This window comes from Augochlora pura, chromosome 11 (assembly GCF_028453695.1).
Source record: "Augochlora pura isolate Apur16 chromosome 11, APUR_v2.2.1, whole genome shotgun sequence".
Lineage (NCBI taxonomy): Eukaryota > Metazoa > Arthropoda > Insecta > Hymenoptera > Halictidae > Augochlora > Augochlora pura.
This window is the reverse complement of record NC_135782.1, coordinates 13,266,733-13,280,855: the sequence shown is the minus strand read 5'-3', so window position 1 is coordinate 13,280,855 and position 14,123 is coordinate 13,266,733. Positions and strand designations below refer to the sequence as shown.

General features: G+C 36.4%; 1 protein-coding gene across 2 annotated transcripts; it reads left to right on the top strand.

Moving 5' to 3' along the window:
- The first annotated feature begins 2,790 nt into the window (after positions 1 to 2,790).
- Positions 2,791 to 11,320, top strand: LOC144477098 (uncharacterized). 2 transcript variants are annotated; one of them, XM_078194558.1, is made up of 9 exons: positions 2,791 to 2,949; positions 3,720 to 3,839; positions 3,933 to 4,050; positions 5,023 to 5,269; positions 6,977 to 7,075; positions 7,211 to 7,301; positions 8,113 to 8,258; positions 9,364 to 9,496; positions 10,850 to 11,320. In XM_078194558.1, the coding sequence occupies exons 1-9, from the start codon at positions 2,809 to 2,811 to the stop codon at positions 10,898 to 10,900; spliced, it is 1,146 nt and encodes a 381-aa protein (XP_078050684.1). In that variant the 5' UTR covers positions 2,791 to 2,808; the 3' UTR covers positions 10,901 to 11,320. The 2 variants fall into 2 exon arrangements, with proteins under 2 accessions (XP_078050684.1, XP_078050683.1); XM_078194557.1 differs by lacking the exon at positions 10,850 to 11,320 and having other exon boundaries at positions 9,364 to 9,756.
- Positions 11,321 to 14,123: the final 2,803 nt, after the last annotated feature.

The window sequence follows — 14,123 nt, the reverse complement described above, 5'->3', positions numbered from 1 at the left end:
TGCCCGCTGAGTAGAAAAATCTCAGCCCTTTTATATGAATCTAAACTAGAAAATTCGGTAGTGGGGACCGCGCCCACGCGACCCAGATCACACCGCGGATGATACCTAGAATCGGAGACGTGTGACCCTTACTGAACTCGCGCCTAGATTAGGGCGAAGACTGGGCCTACGTGACCAGACCGTACCGTGGATGATACCGAGAATCGCGAATGTGTGGCCCTTATTGAATGCACGCTTATACGGCGAATTAGATATTCTATTTTTGAATGAAAGCACCGCGTTCACCGCCGACGTTATCTAGCGTATGCCCTCAAGAAGGAAAGAAAAACGTCGGGAGAAAATCTCCGTACGTAACAAGATACTTAATTAAATGATAAGTGTTGAGTGGAAATACTTTAATCATATAGTTCATTTATATTAAAATTTCCGTAGAATTTTCTATTAGGAATTAAAAAGAAATAAATATTCTCTGAAAAATATAAATATTCTCTGGATCGAGAAATTCAGTGACATTTTGTTTCAATTTTTGAACCACTGGAGATATTACAATTTTGTTAAAAATATTTTAAAAATAATCATTCTAAACTTTAGACAATTAATTACTGTTTCACATTTTTTAAGTAGTCATTTTTAATCAATCTTGATTCATATTTTTAATAAATCTTATTGTTTAAATATAATTTTAGGAACTATTTTTTATTTTCTAATCCGTAAATATGAGCAATCTTTTTGTAATCAACTCATTTGCAAAAATTCTGAATAAAGACACAGATGAAAGGCGGAAATTTGATTCCACGATGTCATGTGATACGAAATAAATTCTTATCGAATACAATTATTTATTCGATACTAGTGTAATAAAGATACTTCTGTTTCATTCGTACCGTTGAATAACGAGTAACAATAAAGTATGTTTTACACGAATTGTGATTTAAATAACTCTTCATTTAAATAATATCCAACTCTGCTAAGGAGTAAAAAAGTGGAGAACCTGTACAGGACAGGTGTTATGGTATGCCATACACTAGGCTCAAAGGCATCCAAAACTGGCAAGAAGTTATTTACTCGTATATGTTTGTAATTAAAACTCTAATTCGCATATAGTTTGTTAAGGATATGTGCCACAATTTGCCATGACTTTTTTACCATTTATTAATTTTGATGACGTGGCTCATCTCGAAATCTTTCCAAAACGAAATTGACGTTTATAAATGTTATCTTTTTAAATTAAACAATGAGTGACATAATTGTGTCTTCCTATTATTATTATCAGGTTGTTCATCTTGAATGTGTTATAAAAAGTGAAAAACTCGAAATAGAAAATCAGATGTACGTCGATTACCGATTTGTTGATCCGATTGCATTGTAACAGAGGGAAAACACGTGTTAAATTTTCTAGGATCAAAGAAGTTTGCTATAAGCTTGCATTTATTATCATGTACCGATAACTTATAATTTACATTTTGAATAAATTTCTTCATTTGGGAGAAGCGATGACGTTCAACGATTATAAAATCTAAAAGATGCACGAAGAATCTCAGTATAGTGATGAAATGAAATTCAAATGCCTTTTATTGATCTTATCATTTCCTATCTCTCTATAACGTATACCTATATGAAATATAGAGAGATAAGTACTGTTATGCAACATCCCAAATATTACAAATGTTACTAGGATTTAATCACTAAAATTATTAGTCATACTTCACTCCGTTTCGGCCTAGGTTGTAATGACAAAACGAGCCGGATCAGCTTCGCCGGAAAAACATAAACATAAGGAATATCGATCGTTTCTGGCCTGAGAATGTTTTTCCGCGAGCCCCGAGATCTTGCCAGAACATATCTAGAGAGGGTCACGTACACATCGCGTTGTTAAGATTAAAATAAAGTTCTTTGTAATTCTTCGTTTGTGGCGTATTCCTTTTTCGATAAACTCTAATCGATCAGTTGAGAAGACTGCGAATCTCGAGAGATCCAATCCCTTCACCTCACGGCATAACAGTACTAAAGATTGCAAAATTAAATTCGGGTGAATTCGGTCGTACAAGTTGCGATATTAAAAAAGATACATATTATAAACGAATCATAAAATCGTGTAGAACAGAGATAGAAAAACGATATCGATCGTAAATAAATAATCATTTAAAACAATTTCAGATTTCTTGAAATATATTGTTAAACAATAGATAGATCTATGAAACAACAAATTTAAAAAGAATCTCTCTTTATAACTTTCGGGACATTAACGTTGTAAAGCTTTTAACTGTGTAAAGTTAAAATAAAATATCTATAAAGTTGAAATATATTTTTTAACTGTGCTTTCAGGAAAATTCGATGCTTTCTTATATTTATTCAAACGTGTAAGCAACATTTTATACTGAAAATCGTGAGTTTACTGTATTTTGTCATTTATATATTCTACTTTAATATACCGTAAAGAATTTTTTCCTTCCAATGTACATTTATTCAAGTATGTAGCGTAGAGAAATGAAAATTAGACTAGCGTCCTTACAGTTTTTGGAGTAACCGTAGCACTCTTTGCGGATGGTGTAGCTTCCGCGGTGTTACTGAAACTGTTGCGTGAGAAATGTAATTTAAAATTCCTCTTCTATCGTAATTGTCATGGAGCACCATCGAACCCGGTTGGAAGTCTACAATTTCCGTCGATTACATTCGTTTCCTCGTGGTGGGGGTGTCGACGCAAATTAAAAACGGAAACACGTTCGCTTGAATAAAAGATAACACCGAGGTGTAGTCGGACGACATTTCAAGCTCTCTGTACACATACACTCCACTTTCGCTACCGAGATGGACGTATTCCGACAAAAGTACACTGGTTATTATTCTGTGTTGTACATTACCGGTCTTTGGCCGTATAACCAATCTTTACTATCAAAGATTCAGAGAATGATCTTTCCTCCGCTTACTCTATGCTGTATAGCGATTCAGGTGATGGGAAGCCAGGTCATGGTGAAATATTTCATTAAATAGAAAATTCGACTGTTTTTGTAGCCCGATCGAAGCAACTGTTTATATGTTGTGATATAAGTGATTCGTAGTGCAAGAACGGCAAAGTAATTTAATGTTCGCATTGTTTCGATACAATATTGTGTCACGATTCTACGATCACGGGTATTAGTCAGATATGTTATGTAAATCTTGCGGTGCGTGTAACAGTGCGTAATAAAGCAGAACACGTAAAGATTGGAAGCGAAAGGAACAAACATTTTGAAAATATAGTACGAGGCCTTGATTATGTCGTTGATAATTACAGACATTGAGTACGACGTTACTTAACAACGTCAGCGGGCATTGATTATAATCAGACATCGATTCATAGTATACAATTACCAGTATTTACGATAATAAATTCATGTGAAAATATTAAGCATACATACGTTCACTTATACACGAAACTATTCGAACACTTACATTTCTAACATTGAACCGATGAAATATATATGTTAAGCTGAAACAGTTAAAATCATATTACGCATACATCAAGGAATGAATCTTAATATTACATAAGTGAAAGCAGAAAATAATTCAATGTTATATACCGTTTTTACGCAAGCGTCCGAATACTTTCGTGTATGAGATATACATGCAGAGTGTCCTAAAATCACTCGCAATCGGTAAATGAAGGGTGCCTGGCGTCGCTCGATGTGACCTTTCCCGAGAAGAATGTTATACATGCAATGATTCGAAACGTTTTTCAGGTGTCGACGCTTTCAGTGGTTGAGAAGTCGCTGTATAATATCCTCATGATGCTATCGTACGGCATACCGATGTTACTGTACTTTTTACGATACGTCGGTTTCATGGTGAATTTTCCTGTAGTAAGTTGCCAAAGAAGTCGGCCATTGTCTCGCGGGCAAGAACATTTTTCTAATCTTCGTATCCGTTGCTGTTTCATTTTCATGCGGCTGCAGATAAGGTCTTCGTACGAGAACATTGTAAATGATTACAATACGCTGAAAAATCCCATCGAGGCGGAAATATTAATGAAGCATATTCTAAAGACGAGACGGGTAGTCCTAACGTTAATAGGTAAATGTGTTTGTTTCTCTCATTCATCGCGATACGAATAATAGGATATCCTATCAAAGTGTTTTCACAAATCCATTTTCTTGCATCAAACAGCGACAAGGTTTCTGGCAAAATAACACATTTTTGGAAAAGTTGTGATTAAAACGAAAATTGGTACTTCTGCATTTAGTTGATCACTGGCATTACAAATTAAATTTCAGATCCTTACAATGCCGGATATAATGATAGGACGTTTGCCATTTTCGAATGTTTCGCATAATGTAATAAAATGTGCGTACATTTTACATACCTTATGTATTAGATATGTTCTTAGAGATAAGCATAATAAACCTTGTGCTTTGTTTGCTAGGACATATCAACTGCGATAAATGACAGATTAACCCTTTGCACTCGGAACCATTGTAACTGTAAATCTGAATTAATTTTTCTGGTTCGTGGTATTTCCACTTTATTTAACAAAATAAATTTTTATGCATAGAAAATTTATTCTTGCGACTCCTACCAACAGTTTTATTACTTGACAATATTTTAAATCTAAACCTTATTGTTACAAAAATTATTTTAGAATGTAGTGGAATAATTTAAGCGGTGCCTCAGAATCACCACTCGAGTGCAAAGGGTTAACACATCAATGCTCACTAATCAATGCTGAGAAACATCTGACAAAGAACACAATAATGGAAAATATGCAATGTGTCCTATCATTTTCACCGACGGAGATCAGCTCATTTTTATATTGTTTCCTTTAGCTTCGTTCGTGTATAATACACACACTTGAGGAGTTGCTATGCTTAATTTAATAAATGTTTAATTTAGAGGGCACTTCCAATATATAGGGCGTGTATAATTCACGTATAGTTTACTATATTACGCGAGAGATTCAAAAATATCAAACGTCCTATCATTTTGTCCGGGACTGTATGTATGTCTGTGATGGAAAATATTGAACGAAGTCATTTATTCGTATTCTAGTTCTATCTGGTGGAGTAGTTGCTTTTGTATTTGCGACATTACTGGTACCCACGCTGCTGCGATCGAAACTTCAGATCCACTATCTGAGAATCTTTGGATTCTTTTACAACGAGACGAGCGTGCAAACTGATTTGGTTAGCTGTCAGCTCGTACTGGTAAGCACGATTGGTATAATAGCGCTAGCAGGCACGGAAGCGACACTGGCCGTTTTCTCCTTCTATTTGTGCGGACTGTTTGAAATCGCCAGGTATGTTCGAGATCAATTCTTTTAATTTTCCCCTCGAGACACTGATCCTTGCTGCTGGGGCCACTCGAGCCTGTGATTCTCTAGCTTGTTTCGCGGTAGAACATGTTTCACGTATACCGACAACCATCAAAACTGGCCAAATCCTTTCAAAAGTCGCTTCAGACGTAAATCGTTTTAATCCTCGAAATTGCACACTCAGTCTATGCGATTATCGGTCTACAAGCTGTCCCAGAATTCTCTTTACACCCGGAAATGGGGTTCACTTAATTTAACATGTTAGCGCAACGTATCTTTTTAAGAAAATTCGTGGCCTTGGAAAATTTTCAGAACCTTGGAAAAGAGCAGTCGTCTCGACTAATTACCTTAATATTTCTAACAAACACGTCCGCGCTATCTGATTTTTGAATAAAACTTGATACATTATATGTAATCATTAATTATCGTATATATTGTGTTGGGGAATAAGTTCGTAGCGTTTTTATATTTTCTCTTATTTTACAACGATTTGTTGCTGTTTGACAAAGCGTGTTATATTTATTCGATAGAGCTGTCTCTGCTCTACAAAACTGTGCTAATCGTGTTTTTTTTAGTCATTTAATTTTTAATTAAATGATGACGAAACAAATTTAAAACACTCCCACTTTTTAACTTTCTTATATGATCCTATAACGAAAATTGAAAATATACGTTACCTAGATCTCGGCGAATTATATGAATGCTGAGAATTCGTCGGAATCGATCAAGTTCCGTTAAAACGTCTTAAAAGCTGCCGATTTCACGCACTTATTGGTCGAAAGCGTTAAAAATTGGGACAAAACAGTGATTATGACTATCTTTAATCGTTTACCAAGGTCAACTAATTTTGACAAAATGTAGAAGATGTGTATAAGTTACGGGCATCTACAAAACGCAAAGTTAAAAAGATTTGTTTGTCATTTCAAGTAATAGTAAAGTTGTAACAAAGCAGTTTGGTCATTGTCTAGTATAGTAGTCGCTCTATTATTTAAAAGAAATTCGAATGATTAGTCCAGTTCTAAGAATATGATTACATTTTGGAAGTGGTCCGAATATCAATTATTTCGTAGCCATTTCAACTGCAGATCTAAAATAATTTTTTTGGCTTTCTATATATAACAATATTCATTCTACGCATGTGAAATTGAGTCGCATGATTGAGTAAGGGTTAATAGGAGTCACTGCATAGTTAAAAATCAGTTTTCTAATTCTTTTTCTATCTTCTCGCAAACGAAATAAGTTACTCGATACATATAATGTTGTGTTTGGTATCGTTTCAATTCGAAGAATCTGACCGATATATTAAAAAGATTTCCACGTATAAAAAATTGGAAATAAAAAGGTCGAGTTTTCGTTTTTATTGTATAGAAAAGAATTTTGTTTTGTATCTTGCACGAAAATGTTTAAACCTTAATGAAATACCGTATCATTTGAAAGCTGTGTTAATCTTCTATATTTTAGTGTATTTCATTGTTACATTAATGTTCTTACAAATAATGTTATCGTCGTTCAAAGTAGAGCACCGAGTGGTGTATGAATACTTTTGTGGCGTAGCTAAGATGCCTAAAAATCTGAAAATCTTCGGGTCTTTCGCCGGCAAATGCGTGAAACATGTCAGCCCTCGTATCAGCGGTAGATTCATCGAAGTATATTACTAATTCCAGCGACGCTCATACAGTTTCATTGCTTCAGTTACCGGATACAGACCGCTGTCAAAGAGGTGTCGGACTCGGCTACACCGACGACGATAAACATACGATCAGCGGTAACAATACACCAGCGATCCGTTAAGTTCGTACCTCTGTTCAAATATTATCGCAACATTGTCGTTTTGTATTTCGCTGTAGTTCTAATTACGCCCTTCCATTTACTTTTTATCATTCGATCGTTGAACACTTCTGGAACGTGGTAATCTCGCGAACGAAGGCTGGCTGCAGATCTCACGAAGAATATGATGATTTCGTATTTAGTGGCCATCGTAACTGTTATTGTCTCATTTGCCGTAAATTTATATCGCGTAAGCATTAATAGAATCGAAGGGATTGCAGCAATAAGGAGCCAGCTCCATGCTTCGCCATATCTCCTGTTTTATTTTACAAATGTCACGTGTCACGCGACGGAGGCAGGTGTCGCTTTCTATGATTAACTTGCTACGATAATAATCATATATTCTTCAAATATAGTAATATATTCTAGAATCAATATATGTATACTTCTCTTTTATTAATTCAATTGTTTCTAAGGAATAGTTTGCTTCCGTCCACGATTGGAAATTCAGAGGGTGAAGTACAGGGTGTTCCCGAGGTAATTTGAAACAAGTTCTTTCCTTTATAAACATTTTCTCCGCGGCTTTGATTACAAATTATTCAAGAAAAACAGTGCACGCCTCTGCATTTGTCAGTGCTTTTCGTTAATAATTCGTAATCAAAGCCACGGAGAAAATGTTTGTAAAGGAAAACATTTGTTTCAAATTACCTGAGAAAATCGTCAGTTCCCAATTGCGGGTGACTTTTGGGGACCCACTTTATTCTTTGTATTCAAATGATACGATAAAGCGTTTAAGGAAATCACTTAGGCGTACGATTTTACGTGTCTCACCGTTTATTCCGACATATTTCTATTCAATGTAAATGTTAATCAACACGATTAAGTCGTTCACACATTTGCAGCACGCTTGCGACGGTAGTATGTACACTGAATTTTGAAATGTAACTTTACTCCTTATTGCAGCAGCCCCTTCAACTGGGATTCGAGACAAAGTTGTAGATAGGAAGTTTTTATCGTTCCGTCGATAGAAACGTAACAAGATTGTGTTTGGTGTGCGACAGTTGCTCATAGTGGCCACGCAGCTGAACGAAATAGACAACGTGCTGATCAGCCTGCAGTTCGTTCTAGCGCACGTCATTATTATGTTCTCGAACAACTATAGCGGGCAGAAACTAATTAACACTAGCGTCGGGATCTTTCACGGAACGTAAGTCGACATTTTTAACCGCCGTGAGAAATTGTAACTCCTCCGATAACAATCGAGAGACTCGAATCAAATTGATTTAGCAGCGAGTGAAGTAAACAAGTTTGATCAGTAAACGAGCAATTAATGATACGAGGAGTTCATATTATTATATTATGGATGATACAATATGAGCCGTTTATTTTGAAAGTGGCCCAACTCCATTTATCTTCAAATCGAGACATTTAACGATTCGCGTTTCAGTGAATTTAAAAACATACGTATTGGATACTAATGAGCCATACTGCTTAAGTGTATCTAACGGTGTTAAATTTATAGTTCCTATTCAAATAGTGGCAATTATTAAGTGAATAATATGCGTTTTCTTATTAAGAATGGAGTTGGGCCACTTTCAAAATTAACATCCAGATTCATTGTAAAATTTGAAGGTGCCCAAGTCCATTCAACATAATTTAAGATGCTTCAAATTGAAAAAAACAATACTTCATTTATTTTACATATCTTTAAAACACTTCAGAAACTTAATTTATGCGATTCAAAAATTATTCTATAATTTTCCTAGCTCATAGTATTATCATTGTATGCAACAAAGTGCTCTTTTATACGTACAAAATTAAATTAATTAACAATTAACAATTTCTTACATCTGAAGTTTGTTGTAATAAAAATTATCTTGAAAAGTGACAGAACAATTATAGTGGTCCCTTAGAGTCACCACTCGAGTGCAAAGGGATAGGAAGTGTGACTGCTTAATGCGTTGGCTCGATTTCCACACTTGGCCACTTCACCTTACACAAAATTATCGATGATCAAACGACAACAAAATTCTAAGCTGTAGACATAAATATGTGTATTAGGTCGAGTCATAAGCAACTTCCTTTTTCGTCAGACATTTATTTTATTTTTCCCTTATTCGTTCTGTTTGTTACTTTCATTTTATTTACTTTGAACCCTCTATTTAGTAAAAGCAAAAATTCATTTGTCCCGGTGACAAATTGCGCGTGGAAACGCACAATAGATTCTGCCTAGCTGCATCGGAAGTTATTTATGACTCGACCTAATATAACAGGTACGTGAAATAATCATACGTTTTTATTCAATAAAACAGGTATAATTCGTTGTGGTACTGTATTCCAACGAAGTCGCAAAAAATGTTATTATTCATATTAATGAAAAGCGCAGCCGAAGTGAAGTTCAACCTTTCCGGATTATTCACCCCGTGTTACCAAGGCTTTACAACGGTAATTAATCACGTGTCTGTTCTAGAAACCATTATATCACTTTACCGATCGGTCATTCGGCCGTGAACTATTCTGTCTTTTCGTAATATTAGCATTAATTAATATTCATTTAGACTACCTATTTGATCTATTTTATGCGGCAGGAAAGGTACCTGATATTTTCAAAATTATGCGATAATACCTCAGTAATGGATAGCAAATTATTGATTGCCATGACCGATTTATAGATTATTGGTCGGTAAATTATTTTAGTAAAAATAAACGGCTTAATTGTAAACACATCTTTACGTATATACGTGACTGTTTTAACGATTGTTGATGCTGATTTTTATAAAATTATCCATTTTCTTCATGATATTTCTCACCGTGATAATTTATTGCTTTGTCCAGGTATCTCGCGCAAAAATCAATTGATCTTTGCCGATCCAAGATTGAAAATTGGCAAAATAGATGTCGAAAGGTTGTAAATAACGAGGGTAGTTACATCATGGATTGAAAATAAAAACTTGTTAAAAATTGATCTGTTTGAATTTAACGTAAAGAAACGACATTACTTTTCGGTCCTCCTAATTAGCTGCATGAAAGATCTCAGAGTAATGTTCCATCTTATTCTTGAATTGCGCCGTAACGAAAAATTGCTTCGCGCTCTTCACATTTTTAAAAAAAAAATATACATTTACGTATCCTAGAACAGAAACACAAAGAAATTTTCTTTGAGTTTGTTACGATATGGTTCGTAACGGTCGATTTTGTTAGCGTGATGATGAAAATAAACTGGTACTTGGTTCTTGGAGATTTGATTTGATTTTTCTCGGTTTGTTGCTGGTACAAGAGTGACGATAGCCGTTGTTTCGGCCTCCGAAGAAGACACCGAGGGTTAGAGAGGGGTGGGCCTGGTTGTAGCGTGGGTGGGGGAAAAGGGTCCTAGAGCGACATCGGTGTTCCTCTACATCGCTGACCGCGCGCAATATCGTTTGGGCGATAATCGGTTATTCTAATATTAATAGTAATATAATAATAATAATAATAATAATAATAATAATAATAATAATAATAATAATAACAATGACAATAATGTATAATGATAACGATGATAATAATAATGTATAATGACAACGATGATAATAATAATAATAACAATGATAACGATGATAATAATTATAATAATAATAATAATAATAGTATACGATAATTTCATGGCGTTATGAGTATAATGGTAAGGAGGGAATATGTAATGGCAGGGGTGTAGTGAATACGTAACAGAGTTTATACTTCTGATTTATTCTGTGAAACGTATGGGGGTTTACAATAGCTTTCAGTTCGTAATATATGTACATCGAATTTCTGTTTCAGATGATGAGTTCTTCCTTTTCATACTTTACCGTTCTTTATTCGGTTCAGTAAAATATTGCAAATTGTTCGCCGAGATAGCAACAACTGTAAAGGATTCATCGAGTAAACTTGAAAATGTCTCTCCGATGGAATGTTCAGTAATTCGTGGTAATATAAAACTGTAAATATAAAATATGTAGTTTCATTAAATATAAATGCAAAACGATCCAGAGTCGAGCGAGAATGCATATGTTGCAATTGCGTATGTCGCATTTATTGCGAATGGTACCGAATGTAGTTTGTCAAGGTCGATGGTGGAACAGACGTGTCGAAGTCTTCTACTCACTGTTAATGAATTAATGATTCTAATCTGCGAAATGGCTAAAATACACTACGATCATGGTGTAAGTAGAAAAATCAGGATTTTACGGAAAACCAGTTCGAATGTTTGAAATTGTTATATCATCGTAGTAATATTGCATTATAGCGCAGTACATGTTTCAAACCTTCAAATATTTTCTAATAAATCAGTATATTACTTGTCTTGAATAAAAATCAATAAAAACCCCTGGTCCGAAATATGCACCTCTAGAGTTTAGTCAAAGCACCTTATTGTTAGGCTAACTTGCGAAACTGTCATCTAACAACTATAACGCTTTGTGCAACAATGATATCAATTTTTTACGTAGTAAGAAAGAGCAGCGTCAATAGATGGGGAACGGAAGGTAGTACATAGTTAGAATTAATTGTAGCCGACCTGTACGAACTACATATCTGCTGGATATTCTCAACGGAACTTTATGCATAACGCACGATGACGGGTTGTAATTAGACGATGCTACGAGCTGGAATTTTCTGCAATTTTCTTGATATTTCAATGCTTGGTACCGAGCTACATAGTGATCCGGGTGACGAAGATTTCATTTATAAAACATTATTCCTCTGTTACGAGCCGAGGGCCAGTTGCACACGTGGCCGGAGGTAAATGAATTTTGGATTGATTCTAATTTTGCCTCGTAACTTCAAAAGAAATATTAATTGATACACCTCGAGCGGCAAAGGTGTATCTTTGTGGGATCGTTACCAACAACTGACTCGAACTGGGAAATGGAATGAAATAACTTGTGCACTGAATTGCAAGTAAAAACTAATATAATCTAACAACTTCAGTCTGTTACAAGTGTGTGCGTGTAGTGTACGATTCGCAATAGTCCTAAGACACGCTCCCTGGTTTACGCACCAAGTCGGCGGGGGTTAACTGTTGCTCGAAAGAGAACTCGGCTCGATCTTGCCACGTCTCGCTTCGCTATTTGACTTGAAACTGCCCGCGTCTCGCGCCGCGATTTGATTTGAAAATTTCCCATGAGGAGAAAAATGTTGGCCCTTTTATATGCGGCTGAACTAGGAAATTTGGTAGTGGGGACTGGGCCCACGTGACTCGATCATACCGCGGATGATACAATGAATCGGGGACGCGTGACCCTTCTTGAACTCGCGTCTATACGGCGAATTGAATATTCTATTTTTTAATGAAAGAACCGTGTTCATCGCCGACGTTATCTAGCGTATTCCCTCAAGAAGGAAAGGAAAACGTCGGGAGAAGATCTCCGTACGTAAAACCTCCAATATGTAATCAAGTTTACCTACTTGTGCGCTCACGAGACAATTTTATACATAACAAAATAGGGGGACAGGTTCGAAAACTCGTGAGAAATAACGATGTGATTAGTAAAACTTGACAATTTACAATCTCCCGATAATCTCAACAACGCCCGGCGACAAACGAAGATATTTATTTGTATGAGACGTGTGGACGGGGAAAGTGTTAAAAATCACACGAGACTCCGTTGGTAATACAAAACGACAGAAACGACGTAGGATAACATTAAGAGGAATAATTTATTAACAATATCATACAGCAATTTCCCACGACTTATAACAATAGCAGTGACAATTACGGCAATAATAACGAGAAAACTCAACAATGACAACAACTATGGCATGCACAAGTTTGCAAGGTGATGGTGCTCCTTCGAATGCTTCGACCTTTCCCGTCAGCTTTCCCACCCTTCCCAGTCTATTTCTTCTCTCTCTCTCTCTCTCTCCCCCCCTCTCTCTCTCTCTCTCTCGAACGTTCTAAAATAAAAAATTTGTCGCGAAATAAATGTGAGACCTGTTACGAGCCGAGGGCTAAGGGCAGTTGTGCGTGACCGAGGATTCGTTTGTTAGTAGAATGTGTGTAATTATTGAATCATAGATGAGCCGCCGTTTATTTCACCGGCGGGTGCTACGATTCAGAGGTTAGGAACTACTCGTAGATGGGCCGTCGTTTATTTCACCGACGGGTGCTACGAGTTAGAATAAGGATTAGCTCGTAGATGAGCCGTCGTTTATTTCACCGACGCGACGGGTGCTACGAGCCGGAGGTTAGGAGCTACTCGTAGATGGGCCGTCGTTTATTTCACCGACGGGTGCTACGAGCCGGAATAAGAATTAAGGAATGAAGAATATTTTAGCCTCGTAACTCTTTAAATTAGTGTACCTCGAGCGGCAAAGGTACACCGTGGTGGATATGATCCACCAGCTACCGGACGAAATGGACTTTGGATTGAAATGAATTTTACTCTAGGTTAAATATAAAATGACAAAGTATATTACAGAAAGAAAACTGTTACAATTGTAGATGTGCAATCGCGGTACCTAAGTCCGGTGCTCTCGGTTTTGACGCACTGAGAAATGCGGGGGTTCGTACAGCCTGACAGTTTTAACGAGAACGATACGTAGTCTATAGCCTGCCGACTTTGGTTGCGTACTGCCCACTGAGGGGTTTTTTTTTGATGGTGTGTTGTGGTGAGGTCTTTTACCGTGCCTGAAGACTGTGGCCTTCTTACCGGCTTGTTTGCTGTCGCTTAATTTTGGTGTTACCTATATGAAGTTTCTAAAACAAATAGTGATTATTGGGTGGGGAAAAAATTTTCAAAGAAAACCCCGTCTTTGTAGGTTTGCTGCAAACCTCGTGAGTTGGGTCAGTGTGGGATCGAGGTGAGGGGAGGTTGGCTGGTGGTGGGTGGTTTATTGTAGGTTTGACGTGTCCAGTGGGAACTTTCTTTGTTTCCTGTGTCTCGAAAAAGTGGGTTGTCGTGATTTTGGACTTCGTAGTTGGCGATAATTTTGCGTAGGAAGGGGAAAATGAGTTCTATATTGGTTTCAGTGTGTAGGTTGTGTGTGTGATATCTGGAGGGTTTCCTTGTGATTGTTTTTAGTATTTTGTTTTGTAGGGTTTGGATCTTTTTTA